The 15,454-nt window shown below is 37.1% G+C and overlaps 1 protein-coding gene across 2 annotated transcripts in view; it reads right to left on the bottom strand.

The window, feature by feature from the left end:
* Positions 1-15,454, bottom strand: part of TXNDC11 (thioredoxin domain containing 11) — a 28,456-nt gene that overhangs the window by 3,404 nt on the left and 9,598 nt on the right. For both annotated transcript variants that reach the window (XM_054180600.1, XM_054180601.1), the window contains exons 5-11: positions 10,575-10,668; positions 9,265-9,377; positions 8,427-8,627; positions 5,397-6,180; positions 3,547-3,692; positions 2,970-3,079; positions 2,398-2,478 (exon numbers count right to left, since the gene is read on the bottom strand). In XM_054180600.1, the coding sequence (XP_054036575.1) occupies positions 2,398-2,478; positions 2,970-3,079; positions 3,547-3,692; positions 5,397-6,180; positions 8,427-8,627; positions 9,265-9,377; positions 10,575-10,668 (1,529 nt within the window). The remainder of the gene's footprint in view (positions 1-2,397; positions 2,479-2,969; positions 3,080-3,546; positions 3,693-5,396; positions 6,181-8,426; positions 8,628-9,264; positions 9,378-10,574; positions 10,669-15,454) is intronic.

Raw genomic sequence — 15,454 nt, 5'->3', positions numbered from 1 at the left:
TGATTCAATTCCAAATACTATGTGGGGGCTGAGAACAGTGATCTTAAAGCTATACCCAACAACAATATTTCGAAGTAAGTTTCTAACTTCTTCCAGCCCTAAAATTAATATTCCAGTGGTTGTTAGAATAGTTAGGTCTAGTAGGGCTTCAGCTTATGCAATTTGACCTAATGAAGCAGAAGACAACAGCATTCAACTGCTACTTGTCCCAGCTGTCAAGAGCACCTCACAAAAAGTGGCTCAGCTCAACTAAAACTCAGACTGTGTATCTTCAAACCAGCACATCCTTTGCTTACAGACACTCAAGCCAGCCAGAACGAATGGACTGTACAAACGAGAGAGATAGTCTGAATACCAGACAATGTCCAGAACTCAACAGGGGTATTGCAGCAGATGAAGCTAACAGTGTCTTTATACAGACACACACACACTGGAAATACTCCCAGCAGAGTTCCTGCTCAATTAGCCTAGGGAACAGGAACGTGGTAGAGAGAAACTGATCAGAGGCTGATTTGCAAGGCTTACTGCACAAAGGTGATGAGTTGGAGGTTGGAGTAACTCAGAACTGATACTGAATACATGCTGATACATAACTATTTCTGTACTGAAAACATGAATTTGGAATTGCAAAATATAAAGGCACAGCTTTAAAGATTTTGTAACTGCGGTACAACAGTTTGAGTTACCATTTGCTGCTGATAGGGCTCTTGAGGGAGAAGACTGGAAATGAAAATTTTAATTTTACATTGCAGAGAGGCACATATTTGTTGTAGCACTTGTCTGCATTCCCTTTCTATAAAAACCATAATTATTTAAGACTGACTTTTTAAAAAAGAACTTGAGTTCTTTTATCCTGACCCACCCTTTGTGCCTTTCTCTACCTCACCTTCGTATTTCTCTATTTTTTTTCTGTCCAGCCCTTCATGAGTTTATTTCCTTCCTTTCATTACCTCAGGAATCATTCTCAATCCTAACTGTCTCCCTGAAATTGCACTTCCCTGTCCTACACTCTTAATTCTTGGCTCATTCTCTGAGATCTTGCTTGCTGTATACAGTTTCACTTCAACAGCATGTACACCTTGTTTTACCACTAATCTCCTCTGGATATTTTCCTCTGTAGGTGTTAGATTGCTACTGAAGCTTCATTTGTTTTCTGTTTTAAAGAAACAATGCGAGGCTTCCAGAATGCCAACAAATCTGCTGCTATTTTTCTCCTGTGAAAAATCCAGCACTTGTTACTGACTCAGAAGGAAAACCAAAACATTTTGGCAATATACATAAAAGCCCATGATGTGATTCCATAGTATCTATACTGTAACAGCTATATACAAACCAGTGCTGTCAAATTTTAATTTTTTTTGTAATTACTGCCAAAAAAAATGTTAGGACTCTGAAAAAATTTATTTATGCCCAAGTGAAATAATGAAGTAGGAGGTGCACTGTTTTAAGAAAGAAAAAAGGTATTTCAATAATTGCTGTGTTAAACAGGCAGTTCTTAAATGAAATAACCTTACACTCAAGTGCGGGTTTCACTTGAGGAGATTCTCAATCCCTCCAAAAGCCAAACATTAGAACAATGAGAGAAATGCAACTTGTACGAACTTCTGTTTGATCAACAAACACTCCAAAGTCCCTCTGATTACATTTATTGTATTACAGAGGAGTGAGGAAGAAATAAAAATCCACAGAGGAGAATCACTGTGCAGTTTCCAAAGGATGCATAAGCCCTCCTTTAGCAGTCAGATTTTCTACCTTTTTGTTTCAGCACAAATTTATGATTTTAAAAACATATAACTATCTCTAACAACAGGACTGTTACTGTCTTCGGTAAAGCGAGACTGAGTTTAGACTGCATTACCTACTCTCCATCTGTGCTTTAGTTTTATCTTCACTAAAAACAGCAAACAGATCTTTGTATTTTACTGCAAAAACCATTATAACATTCTGAGAGCTCTCTTTGCTTACCCAGTTTGAAGTGATTAAATACAAGCTGCACTAGATCTGTGCTGCACCACCATCTACATAATTTTTCCATTTTCCCCATCCTGCAGTCACCCAATTTATTTGGACCATGCCAAAATCTTACATACAAAATTATAGTGAGGGAAATTAACTGAAGAGTAAGGTTAGTAATGCTGGTGTTCATAATGAAAGACTTATAGACAACTAATTACCTTGAGAGAATATTAATTTTTCTGCCTATCATCAGCTATCCATGGCTCTTGAGGTGTTTGGTTTTTTTTTTGTTGTTGCTTCAATTAGAATATGTGTAAAGTAGGAGCACATATATGGAAATGAATTAGTTTGGCTTTTTTCTCCACTAAGACATGTAACCAGGTAATTATTGTAACTTATTAAAATGAAAGGTAAAAACCCACAGGGATAGAATTACATTACCTCTGGTGAGGAAAAAGTAAAATGGTTGGGAGACGATCTGTCATAAATTCCCATGGAAGGTCATTTCGAGTGATATCAATCCTGTTAAGAACAGAGACAAGGACAAAGAGAACAGGCAGATGCACAATCTGTATTTTCTTGTAAAGCCCCATTTTAGTGACTGGAAAGAAGGAAACGCAAGTATCTGTGAAAGTAAGTCTGAATGGTTATGTCAAAAATGTGTTGTGCATGTGAGTCAGCAGAATTAATTACCAATATTCAAGATCATGAATCTGTTTAACGAGCATGTGGGGTTTTTTTGTGAGAAAAACATGTGCAGCATTCAAACTGTTCTCATTCAGCAATTAGATCTCAGTCACTCATTTGGCACGCACACCTTTCTCTAAAACACACCTGCCCAACAGTTTCAACATCAGACTGAAGCTTTTTTCTCTTCTTTGACCCTCAATTACAGCTCTATGGATATTTCCTCCTGAAGTAGTTTTGGGTGAGAAAAAATAATCATTTTCTAGGCTGATGACCTCAATGAACTTAAGATTATTCTAGAGAGATGAAATTACAGTCTTTTTTACCTTGCCACAATGAAATTATCTGCAGGTAAAAGCCGAGCAAGCTGAATAAAGATGTGATTCAGAGAAGCACAGAATCCACACCATGGTGCATAATAGAGCAGCAAGACATTCTGCAAAATTAAACAGAGTTGACTTTGATTATCTGTTGCAGCTAATCTGCACTAAAGGAGGCCTAATAGTCACAACTTCTACAGCTCAGAACCTTTAAAATGTGAAAGGGAAGTATAATGTTGTTTATTAATGTTACGATATAAGCTATTTACTGATGCCCCCTTTCCACACAGAGGGAAAAAAACAACACACCTCCTTTCACCCCCAAAACCCAATAAACCTTGAAGTGTGGCAGAAACCTGTTAGGGAATCAGCTGCACTTACTTTTTGAGTATTTTACACCAGATGATCTTTTGCAGATATACTTAAGCTCACACTATTCCAAATTGCCTTTTTAAGAAAACTATAAGCTAAATTGTTACAAAATAGCATATTTTATAATATCAATAAGAAAAGCACATAACGGCAAAAAAGAATGAGACCCCATGCTCAAAGGTCTGAACACATTATCAGTAGTGAGGTGTACCTTTTCGCTCAAAAACACAGTCTCATGAAAGGTAGGAGTAGTCACTTCGGTGATTACATGCTGCCCGTGAATATGGACCGAAGGGTCATCCACAAGATGTCTTTTCAAGGGACTGTAGAGAATACTGAAATTTTTAATGAAGTTCTCTGAAATGAAATTGATACATGACAAAGTTATACCAGTCTCAGAAATAGGTGATTTTGGCAGTTTTTACTTTGGAACTCAGAGAAAAGACAAGTTCAAACCTGTTTTCAAGTTATTAATTTTTGACAGTTTATCAGCTCTCAAGCAAGCACCACCGATGTGAAAACAAGACAAAATTTCACCTTTGTTTTTAACTCATTACAGTCATCTTCACTTGCCACACAACCCTTTAATCTTGCTTCTACTCCTGTTCAATGTACTATAGTATAATTTCCTGCCCTCCTAATCTAACCACACACCTGGTCGGTCAGCAATAGTATCCTCTCACCAGCTTCCACTTTCTCACAGCACTGAAGCATTTAGCCCTTAACTTGGAGGCTCTACTTATTTTCACATTTATATGCATCCATTCCATCAGTTTCAACAACTTTCCCTGTAATAATTCTTTTGCTTTAGACCTTTAAATGCTGTGCTCTTCTCATGCTAGTATGACTGGCCACCTTCTGCTGATCAGTGACCACCTTCCTCTTCATTCAACCTTCTCCTTAAACATCATTAACAAGTAACTGGCCAGCGGCAAAACATTATAACAGGCTCTAAAGACCTCAACCACCTCCAGCTACACTACTGTGAGCCTGGACCATGCTCTCTAAATTGCTACAAGATGCTGACTGTATCTTTCTTGACAATTTAGATACGAGAAATACTATTCTATGCATTAAAAATAAGAGTACTCAATAATCAAGACAAATAAATATAACATCAAATATGTAAAAATGAGTATTTTATCAAACAAACATTTTGTGCTGGTATCTCCAGTCCAAAAACAAGGCCCAAGTAAAGCTGGCACTTTTGTACCTAAGTACAAACCAGCAGATCACCAAATTAATCTCTGAAATGCAAAGAGAGGTACATTTCACTTTATATTTTTACATTTTCACACCAGATCACAACTTTTTATTTTTCTTTCTAGCTGTCCAGGTTTGGAACATCCATGCATGATTAAGTTATAGCTGAAAGGAGGGAGGCAATTAAAATTTTTTAGGAACTGTCTGTAAAAACTGAACACTGTTAAAGGCACTAAATACAAATCTGTGATCATTGGGTTGACTGAATTATTAGTTTTGTGGTTTTCTCCTCCAATTCAGCCAGGAAACAGAGCAGTGACAGACTTGGCCAAAACCATTTCAGCACAGTATCCTGAAAATACACATGCTTTTCAAAATAAATTAAACCCACTTTGTAAGTTGGTGTCAGAGGACAAGAGGAAGGCCTAGTCTCTGCTGACAAGTGGGCAGTATCTTAGGAAATTCATGGACATTGTAGTACACAGAACAGTTAAGCAAGCACTGACACCACCCTGTAATACTAAATGTGTTAAGATGTAGTGTGATTTATTTTTCCCTCAAGCACATTTTAAAATGCAAATTTTACCAGTTCCTTCAATGCATCAGGTAGCCAAGAATCACACATTTTAAGGTTCACTTCTTCTCAAGCAACTGACTTTTGGTATGTGAAACTTAGTTCTTATGTCATCTAGGACCTGGTTGTACTGTTTAGTTTACTATTAAATAAATTAGAATACATTATGATTCATAACATTGACTATAGTCACGCTTCTCAAAATGGCATTAAGTTTTCCATTTATAAGCTTAGTTGCAAACTCAATTTTCTTATTTCATGCATTTGTATAGTGGATACCATACCCAGGGTAGATCCAACAAGTGACTGATTTTGATCCAGGACATAGTGCACTTCTTCTTTCAGGTCAACGATGGCAGCAAATTCCTTAAGATGAGTAGATCTTGATGCTCCTAGTCTCTCTGCATATATCCAAAAAAGATTTGAATCCAGTAGATAGAGATTCAAGGTTTTGTTGGTCCTGCAGCTCAGACCTGTAATGTTAGTGTCACTAATATGAAGGTTAGGAATGAAACAATTCCTATCCTCAATGTGAGGAATAGAATGTTGGGTGTTATCTTTCTTCCCATGGGAAGAAAATGCTACTTTGGGGGTCTGAAAGATGGCATTCTCAGAACTAATGAAACTTAAAAAATGCCTGTTTACTGTCCTGCAACATGCAGTGTAATAGCTAAAGGGACTATAGAAACTTAAGAAATTGCTGCACTCTATGGTATTTGATATAACCTGGAAAAAGGTATGTTCCTGGAGGTAGAAAGAGTCCAAAGCTGCTTCTATCTCTAAAAAGTTACAGTGTGGCCCATGGACTTTATTTGGTTTGACACCAAGTGTCTGATTAATGCAAAGCTCACAGACATTGTGAGTTCTGGATATTGAATGCCACTGTGGAAGCACCACTGTGTTACAACATGGGTACTTGGTTATGGAAAACGTTTCTGATAATTTTGGATGTGCATCTGGTACAGAGGAATCAAAAGCTGGTGAATCAGTGTCTCCTATGTGTTGAAGATCTGGCTCAGCTGCCTGGCTTTTATTACAGTTGTGGTATTCCAAGGCCACTTTGGTAATCTACAGGGGGGAAAAAATAAGAAAAAAGAAAAGGGGTGGGGGGAAAGGAAAATTAAATGTACATACGTCACTTAAATGCAGTTATCTTCGAAGGTGTAACAACATATATGCAATTAGAGATGCAACTTCAGGAACAGGAAGTTGGCCACTCCTGTTTTCTTACACAATAATGAGGCTCTAACTTGATAGTTAAATTTTCAGATATTTCTGCATGTAAGAATTGAATACAGACTACAAAAAGCCACTTAAAATTTCTTCAGTTGATCTCAAGGTGCTCTTTGCCTCATATTTATGACAGTGCATTAACACTATATTTTTCACATTAAATTCCACTACATGAAGCATTAATCAGCACAGCTTCCTGAATTTTCCTTATTTGCCAAAACACAGAGAAAATAAACATTCCTATATGAAGAGGTAATCGAGGTGGTACAAAAATCTTGTAACTATCACTAACAGTGTTGAAGCAATGTTGATATTCTCCCAGCTATGGGTATTTAGTGGTAATATTGCAGGTGTGGAGAAGTGGAGAAGAAAGAAAAGAAGAGGAAAAAAAAAACCCTGAGTCTGCCTCTGAGTACAAACATTCCTGCACTGCATCAACATTTTGCTTTTCATAAACAAGAGGAAATAAGCAGCAAAAAAGGCATGTCTGTGGACCACAGGAGGAATTATCATTCTAGAAGATAAGTAGCAGAAAACACAAGAAAAGAAAATGAAACAGGAAGTTTTGCTTCATTATTGTCTATCACATTAAACATACCCAAGATACAGGACACACATGTTGCTTACAGAAGAACACTTTCATAGGAATCATGATAATTATCAAAGGGATGTCAAAGCATCCCATCTTGGAGGGATGCTGTGTCACAGGACCGTTAGTATTTCATACTTGTAAAATACTGATTAACTACTGCATCTTAGATGCAGTCTATAGCAACAATTTGTTAGTCTTTAAGAACATGTTTTTAGAAGTTTTCATCCTGAAAATGCTCAATTAAACACTTAAAAGAAGCACCTGACCCCTCATACCATAATCTTGCTTGAAGACTACTTACAGAGAAATGTGAGTAAAAATTATGAGCAGAAAACCAGATTTGTGATAAGAAATCTCATTTCACTGAGCTTTCAACATACAACTTGATAGCCTTGTTCTTTGCAACTGCATTACAGTCAAGAGGTGTCACTGCTTGATGAAACCGACAGAACAGCTGTAGTAAACATCTCTACCTACGGTAAACAAGTTGCATAATAGCTCCTTAAAGTGCAGCTATACAAGATCAGCTGGAATATTTTGTATCCCATTTCAAATTTTGATATAAATACTGGCTTTTAGCAGAATGAAACCTGAAACTAAACATCCTACGTTGCACTGATTTGATCTATATAAGTGGTACCTGCTACTTGAATGTTTAATCTGTGATGAGCACCACTGAACTGAATCTGCTTAAATAAGTTAGTGCAAGAATAATTGCAGTTCTTCCATAGTCTTTCTGTCAAGATTTCCCCAGCCCTGTATCGTAGCCATCTAGCTTCTGTTCTGTGTATTTCTACTTTGGGTAAATATTGTATCTTATCTTGATTTTCCTCCTCATTGCTTCTGGTACTGCAACATTAATTAGGCCTCCTTGTGGAAACCACCCCTTCCAGAACATGGATGACATGTATACAGCTCAGCATTGCCACCAAAACTTAGGCCTGCTCTTCATCTTCCACAGATGGTTATTCCTTGTTCCACACTGTCCTTAGTGCTATGGGGTCACCCCTGTGACACGCAGCTGTATGATACACTAAATGGGACAATGGGTTCCAGCTGAAAAAAAAATGGGCTGGGGTGGATCGGGGTGGGGGGATGGAAATCAGCCAAGTTAGTTTCCCCATCTCATTTACCGCACAGCTACACAGACTTCTGGCTCAGGCAGTTCAGAAATAGAAATAATGGCAAAGGAAGAGAATTTGTAAGCATAGATCTGCATCTCTCACAGGACTCACCACAAAAAGAAGGTGGTCAAGGAAAAGAGTTAGGTGCTTGTTCTAAACAAGTCCTGACAAGAGACAGAGGTATATTGTGTGGGATGCAAAGGAGCATAAAGAAGCTATGATAATATGGCTTGAGTTTTTAAACAGAATTGAGTATTTGGAACAGTGACATAAAATGAGACATCTACCACAATTGAGCTCAGAATCCTAGTATTTTTGAGGAAAAAACCAAATCAAAATAAAAAAGAAAAAAAAAAATCACTTACTTCATCTAAAAGAGGATGAATTTCTGCTAAGGGATTGTAAGGTATAAATATGAGAAGTGCTGGTCCTTTCTTCAGCTCGTTGTTTAGAAGAAGGCTTTTTCCACCATGTGGCCTCAGCCACCGTATGAGCATCTCTCGATTTTCTAGAGCCCACTTGCAAATGTTCTCAGCAGTATAGTTCATTATGTCATTTGGGTAGATCTTGAAGGAGGGGAAAAAAGTAATTAGTTATCCTCACTTGGCCTAGTAATGAACGCAGTCCTGAAACAAGGATGCTTTGTTACTGGAATGCTTAACACTGCCTGAATTGAATTACACTATTTAAGAAGCTTCAACATTTTGTATACCCTTTCCCTTTGGGAAATCTCTCCAAATTGTCATCAGATCTTAGTAACACACAATCTTTTAGGTAAAAGGTATTTTACTAGGAAAGCTCCTCTTCTTTCTACATCTTTCAAATCTTTACTTTTCTCACTAGTACGTATTTTCTTGATAAATGAAAAATCTGTCTCCTCAGTTGGGATCATCACATATCTTGATTTATGGCATATTGAAAAATTTTTTGCACTATTCATTCCACATATTCATTTAAAATCAGACTTTTAAAGACATCAACATCAAGACTGCATTTCGAACTGGTATTGCTTATTAGTGAATGTGAGGAAAAGAAGTGCATAATAAAAAGTGTGCACATCTTCTAGGGTCATTTTAATAAACAAAGGCAAGTTTATCTTTGCATGCTAAAGCTCCATGAAACATTCATTCATAGCCTACTACAGCAGAACCTCAATCTCTATATTCTGTCTCAGAGTCACTACAACCCGAATACAATACTCACAAGAGATGTGTTGAAATGTCTGTGCAAATACACACTGCCTGAATGCACCAGGGAGATCTCCTCTGCAACACGTTTATCTGTGATCACTCCAAAGCGTATTGTTCCAAGGTAATCTGAAAGGGAAAATGTTCAGTTTTTAAATATGATACAAGCTGAACTTCTCTCCTGAAAGCCTTAGAAGAAACACAGAATACTGCTATGTAAGAGCACAAAAATATTACCGTCAATATTTGTGATTAGGTGAAGTAGAAAAAAGATGAAAAGAAAAAGAAACGAAAAAATGTGTTGTTGTTCTACACTCAAAGTATAGACAATGGTAACCTGAATTGTTCCATTTCTTGATTTCAGTATTAAATACAGAATCTGGTATCACCGATGCACCTTGCTACATGTTAGGGCATCTGAATAGTCAAGATATACACAGAAGGAAAAGGTATGAACAATGACTGTTTAGATGATGTACATTTACAGTTAATACATATATAAAACATGTATTACTGTATTTCTATATTAATATGCACACACAAGTATAGAATGCTTCTCATCTTCACAATGAAAAGAACTATCCCAACATATAAATGGGGAAATGATAGAATGAAATATAGGAGAACAGGCTTGCACGGGACAGCGGGGGTGGAGGGTGGAAAAACACAACACAAAAACCCAACAGCAACACATCAGAATAATGCCACCCATTTTTCCTTAATTTGCAGGCAGAATGCAACGTCCATAAAATGTACTAAAGAATGTTATATCCAGCATTTATAGCCCCCTGCAAAGGTCTTAATTTTAAAAGCTCTTAAGATTTAAATGCAAGAGTTTTTGTGGTTTAGATTGTTAATGCAAAACAACAGGGGGAAAAAGCCCTTCTCATGATGATACCCTGTACCAGTTCTCTAACTCCACCCAAGAAAGCCCTTTGTTGAATTCCGTTATGAAGTCTAGCCAAAGTAACGTTCATCTTAATGCTTCTGACCCAAACGTTTCAAATGTTGTGCAAGACAAACACTCTTGCTTCAAATAACTGCTCGTCTGATTATGGTTCTCTACAGGTTGCAGCCATACATTTAGGTCTTTGAGGAAACTGTCTCAATGTCTCTTTGAATAGCAGTCTGTCACATACTTGATTCAATGATGGCCAAACACACAGTAAGCCTTTTATGTACACAATCTTTGCACTGTAGTAAGACAGTCTCATAACTAGATCAACAAGAAACATTCCCAAGCTACAAAACACTGCAAAGCACTACTGAAACCCATATATAGAACTCATTCACAGATACCTTAAAGTATGAAAATGAAGCTTTTACCTTTTTTTAATGAATGTAATGCTGAGGTGAAGAACGTTAAATAACCAGGTGGTTGAGGTGAAGCATTGAACTCAAAATATCCTATAACTCCTGGCTGAAATAGTAAGAATTAGAGTCAATTACACTATCTCCAAGTATGAAATATGAAGCACAGCTATTATTTGTCTATAGTAAAGCACCATAGATTTTTGAAAGGACAACATGTACTGAAGAACAGTCACTTTAGGCTGCAAGAAAATTTTTTAAAAATAAAATAATATTAAAGTACTGAATGGGAATCAGTTCTAAAGTTGTCATTCAACAGCTGTGTATAAGAGGGGGTTTATGGCTGTAGATGCGCAAGTTCCAAACCAGGTATTTCCCATGTTAGCTAATAAAGATCACTAAAAACAATATTTACTTCGCAACTACTTTCAGTCATTTCCAGCACCAACACAGCAACCACAAGCAACATAACAACTTCTTTTAGAAATGGAGTATCAGATGTGATTTTTCAGCGTATAAACGGCTTACACAGTAACACTAATTCTTCACTGTGTTGCACGTAACTAGGAATAAGAATTCAAACATTCAATGTGTGAATACTTTGACTGCTGAACAATTTATCATCCCACCATTAAGCTATCAGTTACTGTAAAGTCTTTCAGTATGTCCTTCAGCAGTCAGTGAGAGACCAGCTGCATGAAAATAAAGAGCGAGCCCCATATCCCACCTGCATATCCAAAGTTCTTCAAATTGCCAAGCAAACCATTCCAAATTTAGATGGCTCATCTCCATATAGGTCCACTGCCTTTGCCAGCTATAAAGCATGAATAGCTTCATATTAAACTCAGCAAGATAAACTGGGAGAAGCAGACTGGGAACAGAGAGGTACATTGCTTCAGATTCTTCTTCCAAAACTTTAAATAAGTTTTGGGTTTAAATTTTGCAAAATATAATTAATTTAAAATTATTATTAGTTATGTTTTTAAATGCATCACTCAAACTGTCTTAAATTTTCAGGACAAAGTGAGTCATGAAATTTGGTTATTTTGTGTTGCTCCCCAGTTCCACCAGTGTATACAGAAAGAGCATTTGATAGACAAAGCACTCTAGAGATTGCTGTGGAATAGGATTCTCAACCACCCATTTGCGTGCCCTGTGCTCAGCTCTGGTGAGGCTGCACCTTGAATACTGTGTTCAGTTTTAAGCCCCTCACTGTAAGAATGACATTGAGGGGTTGGAGCAGGCCCAAAGAAGGGTAACAAAGCTGGTGATGGGTCTGGAGGACAAGTCTGGAGAGGAGCAGCTGAGGGAACTGGGGTTGCTTCATCTGGAAAAGAGAAGGTTGAGGGGAGACCTCATTGCTCTCTGCAACATCCTGAAAGGAGGTTGGAGTTAAGCGAGTGTTTTCTCTTCTCCCTAGTATGAAATGATAGAAGGAGAGGAAATGGCCTAAAATTATGCCAGGGGAAGTTTAGGGTGGAGATTATGAATTATTATTTTTTAATAGAAAGAGTGGTAAGGCATTGGAACAGGCTGTCCAGTGGGGTAGTGGCATCACCATCCCTGGAAGTGCTCAAAAAAATATGTAGATACTTCAGGACATGGTTTAATGGACATAGTTGTGTTAGGACAACAGTTGGAATTGATCTCAGAGGTCTTTTCCAACCAAAATAATTCTATGATTCTATGAAACACATTCCTACAGAAATATTTTCATTTAGTATTTGAGGCTGCTTTGAGTTTTACATATAAATTTTTAAATTTGCTTTTAAAAACATGAACATATTTTACCTATTACTGCCAGCAGTGATAGAAATTCAGTTATTCATACCAGCCACACAAATTGAGCTAATTCAGTATGAATTAGAGATCTTGGGATGCTCATCAGTTACAACACGGCCCATTACAACTAATTATCTTTTGTGAAGGAGTGCTAAACCCAAGATTCTTGTTCATTAAAATTCCTTGAGGTTCCCCAAGAAAATTGTCAATAATGAGATATGAGCAATTAGTGCAATTTCTGCAGTAACAATTGCCAAGGAGGAAATAAAAATTCAAATTAAACAGAAATTAAAACATACAGCAAAATAATACCATTTATTATTCACTTTTAAACAATAAACAAGTTAGTAATTAGTGTCCATCTTTCTCTTCTACAACCAAATTAAGACAGCTAAGAAGGAACAATTCCTCATTAAAAACTTTATAAAGCATTCAAGTGAACCAAAATAAGGAGTTACATATCAAAATTTTAGTTCCCTGTTTCCTAGGGCCATTTTTGAATGCCATTACTGTACAACACGAACTTATGGCACCAGTGAATTAAAGACGTTAAAAAAAGGACTATAAAACGTGACAAGCCAAAAGTCAGATCTAGAAATATTTATAAAGTGACTACAAGAGGTGATGTTTGGACTCTGACTGCCAGCTCTGTTGTACAATAATAGCAGGCTTAAGACTTCCAGATTGTGAAAAATGTTTCCACAAGACATTTTTAGACACCACTTTTTCAGTAAGAAATAATTGTAGTGGGAGAATATATACTAGTGCTATATGCCTGATTGGTGATCTGATTAATCTCCTTTTAATGATCATCCTAAAATATTTGTATTTTCCTCCCCCATTACAGACTGCAATTATACATATAAGAAACTGTTCAAAAAGCTTTATTTTTTCAAGTACCATGCAAATTTTCCTGTTCCTCTGTTAGAATGAAGAGATTCACTTGTTACTACTAATTGCTCTGTCCATATGTTACATGAGAAGTTATTTTTCAGATGAGTAGAAAAGATAGAAAATTACAGGCAGAAGTTTGTCTGCAGTCAAAGCCAGGATGTGTGTTGATGCTCATAGTTTAACAGTTTGACAAGTGCTTTAGGAAAGGGAGAGAAGGGTGAGGAATAAAGTTTTGAAAGGTAATTGGGAATCACTGAAACTACAGCTGACTCAAAGAGTTGCAGAAAGACAGTATTAAATGACTGAGTGATGATAAGAGCTCTGAAATTCAAAGGTCAATAAACATGAAATAATGGAAATAGAACAGAAAAACCCCACAGCTACTGATTAGCTTTTACAATCAGATATATACTTTTAGTACTCAATAAAATTACTTCTATTCCCATTTGTATTTATTTTCATGGTTTGGCTATATTGCGTTGAGGTAAGGAAGATAATTTAGGTTTCCCCCACACACCCCGGAATCTCAGATTTGTGCAGGCAAGCAACTCCTGCCTCATTTTATCTGTGAGCACAGGAAAAAAAACAGCAGAAGGAAAGTGTTATCTGTGGAGAAGAGAAAGCATTACATACCACTAACTGTATGCTGTAGAAACACAAAGGAAAAAAGCTCTTGATTGACATTAATTAAATTAACAAGTGAAAGTCTGTCATTTTCTAACAACATTAAAAGATTGTATCCAGAACTGAAAGCAAAATCTCACACTGTCAGTACCACAGTACCCCACACAAGAGCAAGCTGTTAAGTTAAATCCACTTCTGGGTCAGACTCAACACAGTTAGCTGAAGCTCAGGAAGCACTTCTACACAAATAGAGCAAAGAAGAAAGCTGACATCATATTAAGACACATGCCAGATACATCCCAGAAATCAACTCCTCCCCTACTGCTCCTGAAGCCAGAAAATTATAATCTACCTGAGCATACTTAGTTTTCATGAGTGAACAAAGCTTCTTCTTAATCTACAGAAGCTATGTGCTTTCTTCTTCTGTGCCTCAGAAGGATGAGACCATTTCTAGCAGCTAGGTTAGTGAGATGAGGAATGAGACATGCCAGTTTGAAGTGAAACTGTTACATCTCTGTAGTTAAGAAAAAAAAGAAGTCTGCTTTTAGGTGCTGACACATACATGGAATTGTGGTAGGAACTGTGTATTTTTCTCCTGATGTAACCCATCCAACTCTTCATGTATCTTCCAAGACCTTAACTGCTTTCCAAATGAGATTTTTCCCCTTGCTCTGAAACATTAAATTCTAATTCTTATTGTGTTCTAATTTTGCAGAAGTATCAGTCCACGAACACAAAAAATACTTAAGTAGTAGCAAAAAAGGCAACAGCATAAATGTTGAGTCTTAAACCAGAACTTTTTGCCTAGAGTTTGAGCGCCCTCTTGCGAGATCAATCCAGAATCTCACGATACGATTTGGGTGAGGAATGGACATACCGCGATCTAACCAACATCAGGTGCTCTTATATTTAGCTGGATTCTGTTCATCAGTACTTCTTAGAAATAAGAATATGCTAATGAACATTTGAATACAAGATAAAATACTGCTAGATTTCAATAGCTCTTGGTGTGGTTCATCTTATAAAAGATGCTTTCAGTCTTGGTACCTTTGCATTACTGGTTAGTTGAGGCATGCTAACACTTAATGGATTTAGATAATCAGATTAGTTGGGCTGGGGCTCCTGGTTTCCTTTGCTAGATGCTTTTTCTGTCAAGAGCTGGCTACTGGAATTTGAACACAAGATTAAAGCACCACAAACTTCACAAATTAGACAGAAGAGGACACTATGGGCTGCAAGTCCTGGCTACCAGGACTGATCAGCAGTAACAAAATGACCCTGAAACAAAAAGAAGAGAAGAAGGGTGCAGTAGCTCTTTTAAGTGCAAAAACACCGCCTTAACAGAAATTCATCTCGACATGATGCCTTTAAATGAATCACTCATGTACTAATAATTTACCAAGCTACTGTATAGTCCAGATTAGACACAATGCTATCCTTGTACAGAGGAACAAAACAATGAGGACCAAAAGTCAGTGACAGGAAGCTCTGCAACCTACTGCTTCCTTAGTGTGGGGGCGAAATTTCAACTCACCACACTTAGTATGGGAGACCTTAATACCAAAATGACATGAAAATAGCCATGAGCAGAATAG

This window comes from Dryobates pubescens, chromosome 4, assembly GCF_014839835.1.
Source record: "Dryobates pubescens isolate bDryPub1 chromosome 4, bDryPub1.pri, whole genome shotgun sequence".
In the NCBI taxonomy this organism is placed as follows: domain Eukaryota; kingdom Metazoa; phylum Chordata; class Aves; order Piciformes; family Picidae; genus Dryobates; species Dryobates pubescens.
Note: the sequence above shows the minus strand (reverse complement) of the source record. Positions and strands in the feature narration are given on the sequence as shown.